Consider the following 16,400-nt stretch of genomic DNA (forward strand, 5'->3'; position numbering starts at 1 on the left):
GCTTTGTTACTTGAAATCGTAAACATGGAACCGCATCGTGGTTGCGTCGATAGCGTGGCTGCAGCAGTAGCCACTGCCGTATTCCCCATGGCTCGCACGACACCGGAACGCGTGGAATGCGGGAGTAGGACGCACCCACATTTTCATGTGTGTCCCCTCTCTTGGCGTGTCCAGCCACTGTTGCCCTAGGAAATGGACTGTCGTCTTCTCCTTGGATCACTGGCACTCTCAGCCTTCCCCGCTACCACCTTGCATGACCTGACTGCACTGGAATCATGCAAGCAGCCCAACGGTGGTGATGAGCGCGCAGTGTTTGTTCTGTGCGTTCGGTGCTGCGTCTTGTGCTGCTTTTTGATGCGAGGTATTTTAGTGCCACTGACAATTCTTGACCGCCATTAGGGGCGCTCGCCAGCCATGATGAGGGAATGTTACTGCCTTATTAAGTAGAGAGGGACCTTTGGTGGGAATTTGGCTGAGCTGAGACTTTGAGGTGATCCTTGCTTCTTCCCTGTTTGCAGGTCTCTCCATGCAGGCAACCATCCTGGCCTACATGTTCAGCATAGTGGAGGCCAACAAGGTCACTGTGCCGCTTAACCCGACGATGCAGGCCAACGGCACTACCAACGTGGTCTATGTGCAGGATTTTGTGGCCAATCTCCTCAAGACTGCATTTGGCCACCTCTCCGAGTGAGTTCTTCAGTCTGTGGACCACCTGCTAGCATACAGGGGGTCCATATTCAGTGCTCGATTTCAACGGAAGTTGCTAGCAAGAGGTGCGAAATTAGTGTGCGGATCTTGGGATGCGATATATGGTCAAATTCACTCATCACTTGATGAAAAAAAAAAGGTGGGAATTTTGATGCTGTCTAAAATTTTTTCTTTTGTTTTGAGGCTTAATATGTCTTTGTGTTAAGGATTCTGGGCTTGATATCTCTATGCTGGTTGATACGGTTCATTTAATGACTGCGAATTAAAATTTATGCTCGCATAAAATTCAACACATGCCTCTTGGGAAGTCTTGACGTAATGAAGTTTCTGTATCCTGGTATGAGCTGCTGTTGTGTCCCCATTTTGTTGATCAGATAAGCGGTTGTCATGACGGGCGCCTTTCCATGATCCCACGGGTTCTTGACAGTCTTTGTGATAACGTCCAATTTTTGTCGCGACGAACGATTTATTTTCAAATCATTGCTGTTAAAAGGTAGCTCCTGGGGTTTTTGAGGTTATAATTTTACAATAAAATTTATATTTTTGGTTTTCTCTCTCCTTCCTTGATTACTCTTGCAAAATTTGGCAGTGATGCGAAATTTCTTTGCGGTGCAAATAGTTTTTAAAGTTCGCCGTTTCCGGCCGCGACACTACATTTTCGACGTTGCAAACATTCCCCACAGGTTAATATTTCATCCCGTCATCACTAGCACGATTTTGTGGCTTGTTATAGAAAGTCTCAGGCATTTAATGAAAGGACTCATCGTTTTTAGTCGTTACTTCAGCCATGCAACGTTCATACGAGTGCTTATCTATCAATGCTGGTTGCATCACTTTTGGTACACGCAAAGCATCATCTCGGGTTACTAACTGAACCTTGGTTTCGGTCTGCCGTTTTCGCTGTTTTAAAATTGTTCCACTCGGTACCTTGAGGAAGTTTATTGTGATGGCGAGAGGACTCGAAGCAACGTGATGTGACCATCAAGTCAGAATGTTTGGAAGACCCCCGGACATGCCCTTTAAAGCGGCTCTGAAAAACCTTCCGAGGAGAGCTCACCAGCTCGCTCAATTGCTGCATTGTGTTCTCATGAACACCTGAGCCAAATATAATACACACAGCAGAGAACCCACAGTCAGTCACACGCGAAAGTTGGCGAGCTCTTTCCGGCAACATTTTCGTGCTCGCACCCTTCAACGCCGCACCGCTCCTGTGTATACCAGTTCAGAGATGGCAGTTGGTTAGATTCTTTCAGACTTCAGGCAGCTACCATGACCGTGGCTAATAAGTGGTATGGCTCCGCCCCCAGCCATGGGGCCAGCGGAGGAGCGCCAACCTTTCAGCGTGCTAAAGTGAGGAGAGAAGAGAGAAAAGCACGAAGACGCTGAAATTCAAATTTTGACTGCAGATACTCAGCTTCTACAAAGCGCTTCAAAAAAAATTGCTGGAGGATATGCGTGCAGTGGCATCCTTTGACATCCCAGACATGCCGCGACTTTAACTATCTGATGACATAATCGCAGGCTAGTCGACTTCGACTGCGTTTTATATTTTATGAAGTTCTCGCTGTGTAAACGGAATGAAAAACGGACAAATTATGCTGTTTTTAGAAGAAGCTGTTAACAGTGTGTCTACTTTTAATTTGATCACTGCAGTGCCCAAGTGAAGATCACAGTTCAAGGTTTCTTCAACCTTAACCAGGACATTCAGGCTTTCAAAGAGCACCTGCGGGATTTCCTCGTCCAGATAAGAGTAAGTTGCACCACTATTTTTTACACAACAGTTGAGAAATGTTTGCAGCTAGCTTGAAAGTAGTTTTTTTATTGTCCACAGCTCTGCTATTTGGGTGGACGCAAATTGTCACCTTTGTTAATCGGAACTAGTTTAGTTGGGTAGGGTGGGTGGGCGTTGATAGATAGGTCAGTATAGTAAAACTTCGTTAATTGAGAGTTTATCGGGATCAGAGACTGTCCAAATTAACCACATATCGAATTATCCGAGGCAATGAAAAAAACCATCTCTCCCAGATCAAAGTACCCTTACTTCTTGCAGGGGCGGGGGGGGACACACTTTGTTTCTTTATGTGGAACATTTCCGTGGTAATAACCATTTTTTTACAGTTCTGCCAAATGGTGCTGTGCATGCGCACTTTTTGATGTGCTAAATTCCTTAATGACAGCATTCGGTAGGCTGTATTGCATTGTTGGCATTAGGTCAAACTGTTACAATGTCACTGCATGCAGTTCATTCAGCTCCCGGTTAGGACGCCTAGAGGTACAGTGAAATCCTGTTAAGGGGGGACACTGGTCTTAAAGCTGTTTTTGTTGTTTTTTGACCAATCTTAATAAAAATGCATAGACTTATTCAAATTTTTATGCTGATTTCAAATATGCATTTATTTTAAGTGTAGGCCAATTAGTTTCCAAGATAATTAACAATTAATGCCCATTGTTTGAGGCCCAAATAGCAAAATAATGATTTCATCTAAAATTAATTTTAAGGCATGGTTAGATAGCCAGAATAGTGAATTATGAAATGTTGAGAGCAGATTTTTGATATGTCAATTATTACTCATTTTACAACCTTCTGAATTTCAGTATAAAAAATGTGTGTACCAAGTAATGGTAAATTAACGAAAATAATTATTTTTTTAAGGTAAAATGAAAAAATCTGCTCCCAACATTTCACACAGCATACATTCGGCTTTCCATTGCAACCGAAATTTCAGCTCTATGTGACTTGGTTGCTGAGATATCAAGGCCTCAAGACTGCTAGCAATCAACCATATGCATTTTGAGAAAAGCCCCAAAAACAAGCAGGGGACAGTTTAATAAATATTTACAAGTGCAGTAATATATTTACAATAGGAAATGGCTAGTAGCCACCAGGAATGTAGTCCTTTTGATTGCCAGTAGTATCCAGGTGCCGCTTCTTGAGCACTCCTTGAATATTTTCCGCAATGGAATGCTTTCGAGCGCACTTCTGCTCTCGGCGCTCATCCTTCTCTCGCATTCTTTTTGCGCTCATAGCATTCGTATTGAGGCCCAGTTCCTGTAATATTGCTGCAGAAGTTATTTTGCTGCCTGCGTTCAACCGCATTACTGCCTCAGCCACGGCAGCCTCAACAGTAAACAATGATGCGTGGCGCTCTTTGGGTGCCAAGGCCCATATCAAAGAGTGTAGGCTTTCATTACTGTTTTGGGTTTTACCCCTATGGCACCGCTCTAAGAGCTTCCTATCCGACAGTCGCTCATAGACAGGGAGCAATGCTTTAGCAACATGGGGTGGAATGTTGTACCGATGCTTTGGAGCAGATTTGCCTCGGGCTGCTGCCGCATTTTGCTGGCACCAAGAGTTTAGTCCCGATAGGCAGAAGCTATGGTTTGATGCCTCATCAGTAGAGGTAATGTGGTGGTAGGTGGCCATCACAGCCTTCTGCGTAGCCTCTACATCCCCATTATGGGATTTTAAAGCCCAGGCATAATAGGAGCTTAACTTTGTTGTGAGGCTGCCTGTCAGTTTGCCTTTTCCTCCAAGGTTTTCGGCACCTTTGTGTTTGGACAACAAAGTCCGCAACGCTGTTCCCATACGTTTCTGCACGTGGTTTATGCAGTCTTCTTTTTTTACTTTGATGTATCCATACACATCTGCCTCTTGCACAGCTAGAAAAGCCCGACTATCACCGTCCGAAAGCACTGTGGTATAGCGAAGGCCACACTTCTTCAACGACCTTTCAAAAAGAATAAGGGCTGCCTCAACTTCCATCTCTCCAGCCTTTTTTTATGAGTTTTTTTGGCATAGGTGCCCAGCCCTCCAGGACTGGTATGATGGGTCACCTTTTTTGGGCCTCGCTCGCAGCAGGCACAGAAGTTGCACAATACAACATAGTCCATCCAGCACAAGCCCGGTAAACAGTTCGATGACGGTTCCCACACCAATGTGGGATGTGTGGCCGCGTGTCATCCAAGTGCCGTCGTATGATACTGCAATATTGCCGGGGTTCCCAAGGTTCAATTCATTATAAAGTTCTCGAACCGACCGCGCACACTCTTGTGTAACTTCTTCGGCTGCACGAGCTGCTGCAGGTGTCAACTTTTTTTTCACATAGTCTTGCCACGTTTTATTGTGGAGACCGCGGTGCGAAACGTTCAGCGATGAAAAAATGTAATTTAGAGCTGTCTGCTGGTTGCCAGTGCTCTGCATTGCACGAGCAGCGAGCACATTCACCACAAAAGGGTTGATCTTCTGATCGCCACGTACCAGCGGCGAACTCCATGCAGACGATGCGTCTCCACAGCTCGCACATTGAAGAGAGAGTTTAACGGCAAGGCCGTATTCTCGCTCATCTTTTACGAAGCTCAAGTCATTGCCGCCACACGTTTTACACTTCACAACTTTCAACAAACTGTTGAGCGATTCCAAACAAACGATCGTGAAGCTTGCCTCAACGAGCAGACAGTCCGACGCGCTGCCGTCACGTAAACAACGAGACTTCCGCTCCGTTGCTGGAGTTGAGGCGAGTTCTCGCAGTTTTTGTTCAGTCTTCGTCTTATTTCGGAGCACATCTGAGGGCTCCAGCATCACTGTATCACGGCGGATGCGGGTGCTGCCGCTTACAGCTTCCCGTGCTGTGGAGCGCGTTAGGCCTAGCTGCGCGGCCTCGTCGACACGATCGTTCAGCGCAGGAGTTTCATCATTGTCGGGACGCACAGCAGGGCGTCTCTTGAGGTTATCGACCAGCGACTTCTTCCTTTTCTTGCCGAATTTACGCCTTGAGTGCACCTTGCGCGCTGAACCAGGCATCGCTGCGCGTTTCTTGCACTGCACGGTCCGGCACAAGAGTCGCGTCTCCCCACGGCTCGGGCGCATCAAGCAGATGCTGCCAGCCAGCTCCACCAATCGGATGACGACCTGCTGTCACGTGATTCGCGGCAGCCAATAGGATTTTGAATACTACCTTTTCTTTTTTGCTATTTTCTCGGCAACCAATGGGCGAACGGAAGCCGTAGTGGCGGGAAATTGAAGGCGAAAGGCGGCTTTTTCAAATGAGACCAAGATGGCTGCGGTGCCGCGCATGAAACGGGAGCTACGCTTTGCGAAATACTGCTGTTTCGGCGCCGATTTCGGCTCAAATTCGGGCGACATGGATTATATAAATTGGTATTGTGAGTAAAATACTGACCTTAGAGGCGAGAAATTTAACAGAGAGGTAGATAAATGGCTGCTGATTTCGAAAATAACATTTTCTAAAAACTGATTTTTTCGAGATTTTTCGGCCCGAAAGACCCGTGTCCCCCCTTAATTTGGTCTTCAAGGGACCAGAAAAAATGTTTGAATTATGGAATGATGCCAAAAACCCTTTGCGTCGCAGTAGCTTTGTCTAATGGATGGCTGGATCATGGTTGTCTACAATTGAGGTGAGAACCAAGCAACAACAATTTTTCGTGGTTTTGTCAAGGGCTTTCTTTTGCGCACACAGTCGGCAATGTTGAAGAAATGCTGCAAAATCATGAAGGCCTTCGCGGCCCTTTTTCTACGGCGATGCAGTAGCAGTGACGCCTCTTCACAAGCGGCTCCGTCGTGTTTTGAGGATGCTTCACCGCAAAGACCAGTGGCACGACCAGCAAAGTCCGGCGTGGCTGGCCGATGTGCATGCCTGATGGCAGCCACGGGATGGTGGGAATTTAAGAAAAGCAAAACGGAAACTATGCAGCTGAGCTTTTTCGCCAATTGGGAAATTTCGACCATCGTCGCGCCTGCCATAGGCCACGCTTCTGAGGTGCTCGGGCACCACTGTTTCATGCAATTCAGGTTTGGGGAGGTCGTACCTCGACGCGGTCTCCCTCTGAATTGACCGATGCGAGCCCGCTCGTGTCCGAAGTCATGAGTGTCCGATGCCATAGACTTACATGTGTGTCAGCTGGGACCGCACTTTTAGTTCGAATTACCTGAATTTCCAAAATAACGGGGGTTGAATTAATGAGATTTTTACTGTGTTTGTAAACTGTAATGATGTGTGAAAAGTTTTCTTGCAGTATGTTCCTTTTGATAACTGTGTTTTGTAGAGAAGCATTTGCTTTTAGATTAAACTACCTTAATTGGTATTCAAAAGTATTCAATTCACTAACGATTTTTGTTATTTGTATTCAATTTGCAGCCAAAATTTGATATTGGCATGAGGCTAAAGAAAAGTTTGCAAGGCTAGCTGTAACAGATACTTGGCACCTACTGGAGTTGTAGCGTTCCAAGTTCCAGCAGTGTGTGGATCATCATGTTGTGTCACCACTTCACTGCACTGATATTTTTTATTGTCAGCTGCACTGCTTTCAAGTCACAATATTGTTTCCGAGATCAATGCTGGGCAGAATACATTAAAAGCCCAGTGCAGATACTTTATTAAATGAACACGGAATCGCATGCGCCTGCTTATTGTAGCTTTGGTCAGGTCTAACTATTGGGACACTAAAATTTCGAAATTTGTATCGTCAGTAAACAAACTAAATCAACGCTGAAGCGCGGGAAATGCATTCGTGCAAAATGTGTTTTTACGGCCAATGGGAATTATTCGCAGTTGCACGACCACTGCTCAGTGTTTCCGGTGTACAATGCATGGCTTGGACAATCAAGTAGAATGACTGTATCACCCTAAATTCTGCTGCACGTTGTGCTCAATGCAGCTCGGCCGGGGAATTACAAAATTGTATGACATCAAAATTCGTATCAGCCATGATTGGATCAGCGCGATTTTACTGAAACATGTTTTGCAATGCACTGGGGGTGTGGAGTAACTTGCGTGGCTTTTAGTTATCTTTCCGTTGGCCGTTCTTCGGTTGAACTCGGGCCTTTTTTTGCTTTCCTCCGCAGGAATACACAGGCGAGGACGATAGCGACCTGTTCCTCGAGGAACGGGAAGCGGCATTGAGGCAGGCGGAAGAAGAGAAGCGCAAGATCCGCATGCTCGTTCCCGGAATCCTCAACCCACACGAGATTCCCGAAGAGATGCAGGACTGAGTTGCTGATGTATTTATGTAGCCTCTCGTCCATCTTTCCTTTTATTTTTTTTCCCACTCTTCTGTTTGGCCTCCTTCCACTCATAAGTTCCTGTTCCTGCCTATTCTTTAACACTTCAGTCTTTCGTGAGGGGCACCGTTCCCCCTTGTGCCTCTTTGCATCTTTCGGCGACTTTCCCACTGAGCTGTCACACCCTCCGAGCATTGAACTTTTTTTTTTTCCTTTTTGCCATGTTGAAGCTTCATTTCTCTCTGGTTTGTGGGTGTAGTCCGCACTTTTGGTCGAGTAAATTTAGTGGTGGTCATCGGTCGCACCGCCACCTGACTGGTGCAGCTCCTCGCGTGACGCCCTGGCTAGGCACGTGCTGTGCTGCTGCGGGGTTCCCCTTTTTAAAGAAACACCATTCGATAGCATACACACTCGCACACCCACTGTGGAGGGCAGGTTTATAGTTTGAGCTGCCGTTAGGGTGGGCCATTCCTTTACCTTTTAAAAATGCTGGCAACTTTGTGATCCTCACATCCACCCACTTGTTTCAAGCAGTGGACGCAAATAATTCCCTCTCGTATATGTTGGCAATGCAATCTCTCTTGATACACGTTCAAGAAAGGATAGCCGGGTCTGACTAAGAGAGTTCGATGCAAAAGTTTCAGAGTGCTGTGTTCGTGGTAGTGTCATCGCATTCGTGCAGCTCCGAACTGATGAGCAGCTGGAGCCTCTAGAGCAAGTGTCGTAGGAGCCTAGTGCAAAAGGGGTGGTCCAGCCCTGTGTGTGTGGTCGCTGCAACAAGTACTGTGTGGAAGGAGGAAGAGACGCGCTTCTTTTTACCGCCGCACTCGTACGGCAAGGATGCCTTTTGGCCTGTGTGGGTGGTGTGCGTGTGGGTGCGTGAATGGTGTGGTGCGTGCTGGTTGTGTGAGTGGTGTCGCCGCCTCGACGTCGCCTCCGCGTCGTATCGACGTCTCAACCCACAATCTGGACTGGCGAAGATCGGGAAGTTGTCGGCGATGGCACTCGTCACCACTGAGCTTGACCAATGTTCGGCGCTGGAATTGTCGGCACCTACCTGTGGGGAGTGATGCAACAAGCCTTCAAGCTTGCTTCTTTGTAACTCTGTCCCCTTTCTTTTTATTCTTAAGAGTACCAGGTTGCCACCTATCCAACAATGCTGGTACTGACTGCATTTTTACAATATTGCCCTTGTGGGGCAGCATTCTAAGACGTGTCTTTCTCTGGGTTCCTTTTGTTTTTTTTCCTCTCTCAAAGTGGTAGGTTTACAGCAAGTTCTGTGCGCTGTGGTTCATGTGCCCCCGTTTGTTGGGCATTGCAGAGTCTATTTGTCTCGCGCATATATATATATATAAATATTTGTCCCTTCCCTCTTCTTCCCCCCTCTCTCTGTTCTTTTTGTTGTGCAGGTTTTCACCTATTTATTTTGGAACAACTCTTCGTTAAGTCTGTCGTTAGAGTCAGCTGAAGTCAGTCACACAGCTTATTTGTTTTCGCATATTTGTAAAGAAATTTTTTTTTTCTCCTGCATCCTTCAGGCACACAGTGGCTTGTGTCTGGAAGACTTTATTTTTTAGTTTTTTTTTCTTCATAACAGCGACACCATGGTTGTGCTGGTTTTGGTTATGACTTCAGTGTTCCCTGGTGTGAGGGAAGTTTGCGAAGCTTGAGGAAGATGTTCCAAGGCAAAGGAGGAGAAGCATTGCTTTCGCCGCCCGGCTTCCTGAAGAGTGCTGGTGCAAGCAGCAGCAGCAGCCTGAAGCAGAGCTGGCAGCTTTGTGGAAGAACCCTTTGGGAGGATGCGGAAGACGACGGAGCAAGGCTTTGCACATGGGTCACCACCTTTCATGTGAAGCGGATGATGGAGAGAGAACGCCCGTGTGAATGTGTGTGTAATGAGGCGGCATTGGGCGGATTTTTTGCACATGCCATGCGTGTGTGTGCGTGTGCGTGCTTCATTCCCCCCCCTTTTTTTTCTTCAAATTATTACCCCCTCCTCTCCTCCGATGACGGAACGTTCAAAAAACAAAGAAAAACTGCTGGTGTGTGTATGTGTTCAAATTCTGGAGCATGGTTGGTGTTGTGCATTGGTGTGTGCTTGATTGGACCGATACGATCATTGTGAGATTAAGTGTGGATGTATATGTTGAAGCAGTTTGTATCTTGTGTTCTGTCGAAGGATGCATCTTTTTTTTTTTGTCTTCATATTATTATTGTAGAAGACTGGAGAGCAAAGATAAAAGGAAACAGTTGTTTTCTGAAGGAATAAATGAGTGTTTTTACATAGTTCGCACTGAGTAGTGTTTTTTCTTTTGTCTGAGTGAACCAGACTTCGATATTGGAGCATATCTTGCTTCTAGGCTCATCTGAAACAGTCTGAAGTTTCACATCTGGGTTCGTATTGTGACTCTTGGCGGAGTCTCGTCGGGAAGGAAATTTTGAAACGCTAAATGTGCTAAATTTTGGGCAACATACATGGGCTTCCTGCTGCTGGTGCAACCAAGTCACTAGAATATTTTTCTTTGTTTTAGCTTTAATTGGTAATGGTATCTCATTGTCGGAAATCATAAGCCATGCTGCTCACTTTTGGTTTCCTGCTATTGGTTGTGAAAAAAAATGGGAGAAATTAGAGGAGTGTGATAACTGATGAGTGCTCTATTGTGACATCTGTTAGCATCTGCTTGGGTGAATAGTGTTGTGGTCCTGCGTGGCAGCCCTGTCCCCCAACCACCATACTGTTGAAAGGTTTCGAAACTAAAATCTCTTGAGGGTTGCTCGCGAGCCCAAGAGAAGCTGTACAAAAGGAGCAGAGTAGGGGCAATTCTCCAGTAGGTTTGTCGAAGGGCACCAATACAAGTCCCCTCTTCCACACCTTGGGGTGATTGTCATTGTCGGATTTGCCAGACAAAAGAATTGTCTCTCTCGGGATGCTATGCGATTTACATTTTGTTGCTCGCCCCACAATTTATGCCGTTTGAAGAACCTCTGTAGTTCGCAAGAAACACTTTAGCAATAAGGTGCATTATGATACTTTAAAAAAAACTTCCAGAATACACAACTAAGTAACTGTAATTCAAGGCACTATACTTAGTTTGCAATATAAGGCTGGCACAGTTTCTGTCAAACGTAAGAGTTAGTATACCGAGATTAGAGTTAAAATGGCAACCACACTCCTATGTGCACCGTCCACATTCTTGCTAAGCATGGTGGCAGCCATCGCTGTAACACCTGACAGCCAGCTGTTACTCTTCAGGCAAAATACAGGGCATGCTAATCTTGGCAACAATCGTTATAGACCACTTAAATCCAACCAGTGGTGTGATAGCTGGTGCAGGCAGCGCCCCTGCAACATTTTTAAATGAATGCTCCCAAAGTATGATCGCACTGTATTAAACTGACTTCAGCGCTAGTTGACTTTGTACTTCTTTTTGTGCAAGCTTTCTTGTTAGTGCCATGTAGCAAGTTAGCTCATGCTACTATCCATGCTTTCCCCCTACCATCGAATTGTCTCCGTATCCCTTCAACTTACCCCATGCGGGGAGATGCCCACTTGCAAAGGCTGGTTGCCGTTGCCTGTTGTAACCTGCAGGAACTCTTAAACATTCATCACATTCCTCCTGGGCACTGACATCACAGGGCGGGCGCATGACGCCACATGTATGGCTGGAAATGAGCTGCAAGAAAGGAGGAGCTTACTTTATCGCTTTGCTTATGTTGCGATTTTCGCCTCCCGACGCTGTGATTTCCGTCGGTGTAGCTGCAGAGTGCTTGCGACTGGTTTTTGTCTGGATGGAATCTAGTCGCATGGGCGGTGCGCTTGGCTGGTTGACCAATAGGGGCGCAGCGCCATGACGTCATTTGACATTAGGTCACGTGGGTGGAGTTAGCGCGGCGAAAAAAAAATCTGATACGAAACATTTCCTTGTATCTAAATTACGCATTGTTACACAGTTATAGCACAGCGCGACCCGCCTCTGTGATCCGCTTCCGCGCCCTGCCAGCGGGCGCGCCCTGATTGGGCCTGACGCAGAAGGCGTGCGCGCAGCTCTGGGCACGTGGCACCCTCAAGGCGATCTACGCATGCACAGTGGCACCCTGCGTAAGCAGATAACGGTCGCAGATCGCGTTTTGCTATAACTCTATTGGAGAGGTTTAGCATAGCGGAGACGTATACCGGTGTTACGTGCGCCTATTGCGCACGTGCAGTGGTGCTACTCGGCCTCGCGCTTGCCACTGCGCATGCGCAGCTCCCGTACATGAAACCGATATACGTCTCCGCCCAGTAAAAACAAAAACAATGGGTCCAGTTGAAACCAATTGGTCGAAAACCGTTTGTGTTTTTACCACCCACCAGGCTGAACCAGTGGGGCCCAACTGGTGCTTCCAATTAGATATAATATGTCACCCAACCAGACCAAATGGCCCATTAATTACTCAAATGGTGCACCTATCAGACTCAAATGGTTTGAACTGGCCAGCAAAAAAGAAAAAAATGAATTTCATTTGGAACCAATGGGCCTTTCTTCTATCACTGCTGTGAGACTTCTGCCAACATTTCTACAAGGGAATTGAAATTATAATTGCGCGCTGTTACGAAAATCAAGCGAGGCGAACAAGCATGCATTACACACACAGGAATGCTGTAGTCGGACTGCATACCAAAGTAAGTTTTAGACATATATCTACAACACAGTTTTGCAGTCACTTATATGCTCCACTCATGAGACTCTCTAGCTGGAGGCAGTGACAGTTGATCATTAAGCGAAGTTATCTAATTTAAGAATGCCCGCAGTGACGGTGGAGATCATGTAAACAATTCAAGGGATTAAGCTCCTATCTCTTTTACAAGAACCTAATTAGTCATCATCATCATTAGCCCAGTGTTCTGTTTGATAGCCAGCTAAATATACTATATACAGACCTCGGTGAATGACATCATTGACTTAAACTTAGATTTTCCAATTGGATCGCCCAATTCGAACCAACTGGAGCTTCCAGTTGGGTCCGTAGCTTTCACAGCGCTATGACGTCGACTTGCACGTAGCTGCTTTCTCGTTCATTTCGTTGAGCCCCCGCCCCCCGGCAGAACTGCGTCTCGTTGCGTATTACCGTTACCGGAATTCCGCCCACTGCCAGCGTGCACGTTCTGACAGGTCCCGATGCAGTAGGCGGGCATGCATGGATGAATGGATGGAAGATAGGAAGGTAGGAGCTTTCTCTTTGAAACGGGGTGATGGCAGTTGCCACCATGCTCAGCTTTTTTTCCCTTTATTTTTGTTTAACTGCGTTGTAAGTGATTGAAATTCGCCATTTTCTTTAAATACGTCTTCCTACACTTTTAACCTTATGTCACCTCTCTGCTTTTGAGCCACCAATCTTCCAATCGATTTTTGCTGATTTCCATCGCAGACTAATTTACATGACTATTGTTATCTCTAAATCCTAGGGCCTCAGGAAGAGTGACTGTGTCTGCATCGACATGTATCGGAATGGATACAAACACATTTTAGTATGAGGTGTTCTATTGTTTCTACAGATTTACCACAAACAGCACATGTGTCATCTTCTTCGTTACGTTTCTTTTTGTAGTTGCGCATTCTGAGACACCCTGGCCCATAGCTTCAAAGGGTAAGGCACTGTTTCTTGAGTTATCACAAAATGCCTCTTCCTGATCTACCTTTTCCCGTATCGATATACGCTATGCTTCTTTTGCATTGAATCTATCCAATTGTTCCGCGTTTTTAACCTGTCGTTTAATGCTCGTTCTTTCTCCGTCCTTATGTTTGGCAAACTAACCGCATGGTTAGCTGCCTAGTACTTTTCCGTCATGTCAGGGCCGGATTAAGAAAAATGGGGCCTCAGGGCTAATGCTCATGCAGGCCCCCTTTCCCTATACTGACCCCCCCCCCCCCCCCATTGCCTGCTACGCTACTGGAAGTATACATATGTTTCATTTTAATTCCACCAAATTAAAAGGAACGAAGTGCTATCAACGGGATTATTATAATTGTTATTATAAGGAAAACATCAAAACTTGCTTTAAACGCGTGCTGTTGTAAACACCAACACATATGTTCACTTTGTGATTAATCTGCATTCTGTTTTCAGCAAAAGCTAGGCTTTAAGGATAAGTAGAAAAGACAACACAGCTCAGATTTCGATCCTTCTGATGCTAGGCTTTGTTTGCATCACTAAGTTTAATCCCGTGAGGAGACGCATGGTTGTATCCAAAACATTCTTTATTAAAATTCAAGTATCAGACTGCAGTAATCGTTGTACATGTTACTCTATAAATATGCAATAGATATATACAATGCAAACACCATAAAAATGCACTAGAATACAGATGAAAATTACCAACTGTAATTACAAAACATTATTTGAAAATATTTTTGTTAAAGGTAAGATAAGCAAGGCCGACACCAAATAAACGTGGCACTATCAAAAACAACAAAAATACAGTTCTTTATAAGCACGCTAAATATCACAAGAACAAACAAGAGATGAACAATGAAGATTTGCATATCTTGAATTACACTGCTCAGCGTTTCATTGGCAACGTGCAGGCTGGGAGGCGACACAACGAACTTATTGGAACTATTCATGTACAGCACAAACAGTCCTCTTTTAAAATTGCATCTTTCGCACCTTTGCTTTAGCGAAATCAGATATAGTCTGTTCGAAGGATAGATGAAAACCGGTCTACACCATTGGTCTGAGCACCTCCTTTCAGGGGCATTTGCTGCCCTGTGGAGTAGCCATAAAATCTTTTAGGGTGGGGCTCCGGACAATGATTGGCAAGAAAGCGGAGTTTACTTAAAAAAAGGTAAAGAAAAAGTAAAAAGCACAGCTGCACGACAGAGGAAGCAGGCACTGGAAGAATTTTCGGGTGTTCCTTTTTTGTGTGTTTCCAAAAAAAATGACGGGCTCGTGACCACGATGAAGCCGCTGCGGACAGAAAGAGGACCTCGCAGATGTCCCAACCCTAACAAATACATCAGAAAGGCTTCAGTACAATAGGGCCACAGCAGCTGCCAGCGATCTCTCCCGGTATGCAAAACGTGTGACTCAGCGGTCGATCGTGTTGATTAAGCTAGTTTGGTAGACTGAAGCGTTCTTTCTGATTCGGCCTGTTTAGGATACGAATGCGAAGTTTGAGAAGCATCTCCAGTGGCCAACAAGCGCTAGTATAGCAGGCGGTTTGGCCTCTTTAGGCCTACGTCACCGGAGCATGTGTTTCGAGTCCGAGGAATGGCTGCAAGGATATTTGGGTGAAACTCAAATTTTCAAGCTTACAAAATGATAAACAATGCTAAACAAAACTAAACAAAAGCATACGAGCAAGCGCAACTAATGAACCCTTTGCAAAACTGGCAGGCAGTTTCTATAAAAAAAAAAAACCCTTCACCACGGCGGTCATTCCAGTTTGGGGTGCACTATACTGGGGACAGAAGCTTCCGGGACGCGAGTTCTACGAAAAACGTTTAATGCAGTTCACCTTGCTACACAGTCGCTTGATATTGGAAAAACAGGAATGAACATTTAGGCTTTTAATGCCTTCATACAATATCAGGCGACTGGTTGGGGGGGGGGGGGGGGGGGGGAGCTACAATAAATATTTTTCCTACACTCGCCTCCTGGAAACTTTTGTCACCAGTAATATGTAGAAATAGGGTGCAGCCCTGGAGTTATCTATTGTCAGATTTGCGCCCCACCCCTTTTCTGCATGTTTCTGCCCTTTGTTGCTGTCGCGAAGGTACAATTCAGCTCCCGCCTGCAGCCACAAAAAGCATTGCTCCCCAGTGTGTGCACATATAGAAGTATTTAGCGCTGCACCTAACTGCTCCCCCTAGAACGTTCCATGTGGCTATAGTAAAGGGGTTTTGCTGTGCAGGAAAGCTAGCTTACGGTGGTCTGCAAAGTCGCATTTAGCTTAACTGATGGTGAATTCCAATCGCAGGCCCGGAGCGGTCTGCACGCTCTGTGACAGAGCGCCTGAATCCGGCGGAGAGCGCGCGACCTGAAATTGCGATTGGAGTACACTTGCTCTGGCCAGAGCATGCAAGCCAGAGCATGTAGGGCGCCGCTATCGCCGCTGCATAAGAACGTCACGCAAACTTCCGGTCGGATCCGCCGATTTCGGCGGAGCAGTCCCGACTGCTCCACGGAGCAATCTCGGCTCGGCAACCGCTCCCTGTCTACGATTGGAAGACGCGATCCGTGGCTCATATCTGCGTTTGGAATACAGTTGCTCCGAAAAGAGCAGGAAACGTTGCTCCAGAGTTCTCCAATTCTGCGATTGGAAGTCACCATGAGTAAATGCGGGGGGGGGGGGGGGGGGGGGGTCAGTTTTTTTTGTAGCTTCATTCATCTCCCGTTTCAGTCGTTTTGCATTCCTGTTGATGACTTTGGATTCACTGAAAATCGGAAAGCATACACCTGGTTTGCATTGCTCAGTTTTCAGCAAGGTTTTATTTAACATCTTCCCCGTTTCGTCTGTGTGTTACGAGCACTTCCTCTGTCATTAAAAAAAGGCACTGATCTTTGGAGTATATCGATGTGCTGCCGTCGTGGAATGCAACTAGCAGCATGTCTCGCGATGGAGGACGCGCTGTCAGGAATGGCAGAAGTAGCAGCCTTCTGGGGTCAAAGACACAATGGAACCAATTAAAGG

General features: G+C 46.1%; 1 protein-coding gene across 2 annotated transcripts in view; it reads left to right on the forward strand.

The window, feature by feature from the left end:
• Positions 1 to 10,015, forward strand: part of LOC144104400 (exportin-1-like) — a 37,619-nt gene extending 27,604 nt beyond the window's left edge. For both annotated transcript variants that reach the window (XM_077637384.1, XM_077637383.1), the window contains exons 20-22: positions 519 to 687; positions 2,362 to 2,458; positions 7,571 to 10,015. In XM_077637384.1, the coding sequence (XP_077493510.1) occupies positions 519 to 687; positions 2,362 to 2,458; positions 7,571 to 7,717 (413 nt within the window). In that variant the 3' untranslated portion in view covers positions 7,718 to 10,015. The remainder of the gene's footprint in view (positions 1 to 518; positions 688 to 2,361; positions 2,459 to 7,570) is intronic.
• Positions 10,016 to 16,400: the final 6,385 nt, after the last annotated feature.

This window comes from Amblyomma americanum, chromosome 9, assembly GCF_052857255.1.
Source record: "Amblyomma americanum isolate KBUSLIRL-KWMA chromosome 9, ASM5285725v1, whole genome shotgun sequence".
Classification (NCBI taxonomy): Eukaryota; Metazoa; Arthropoda; class Arachnida; order Ixodida; family Ixodidae; genus Amblyomma; species Amblyomma americanum.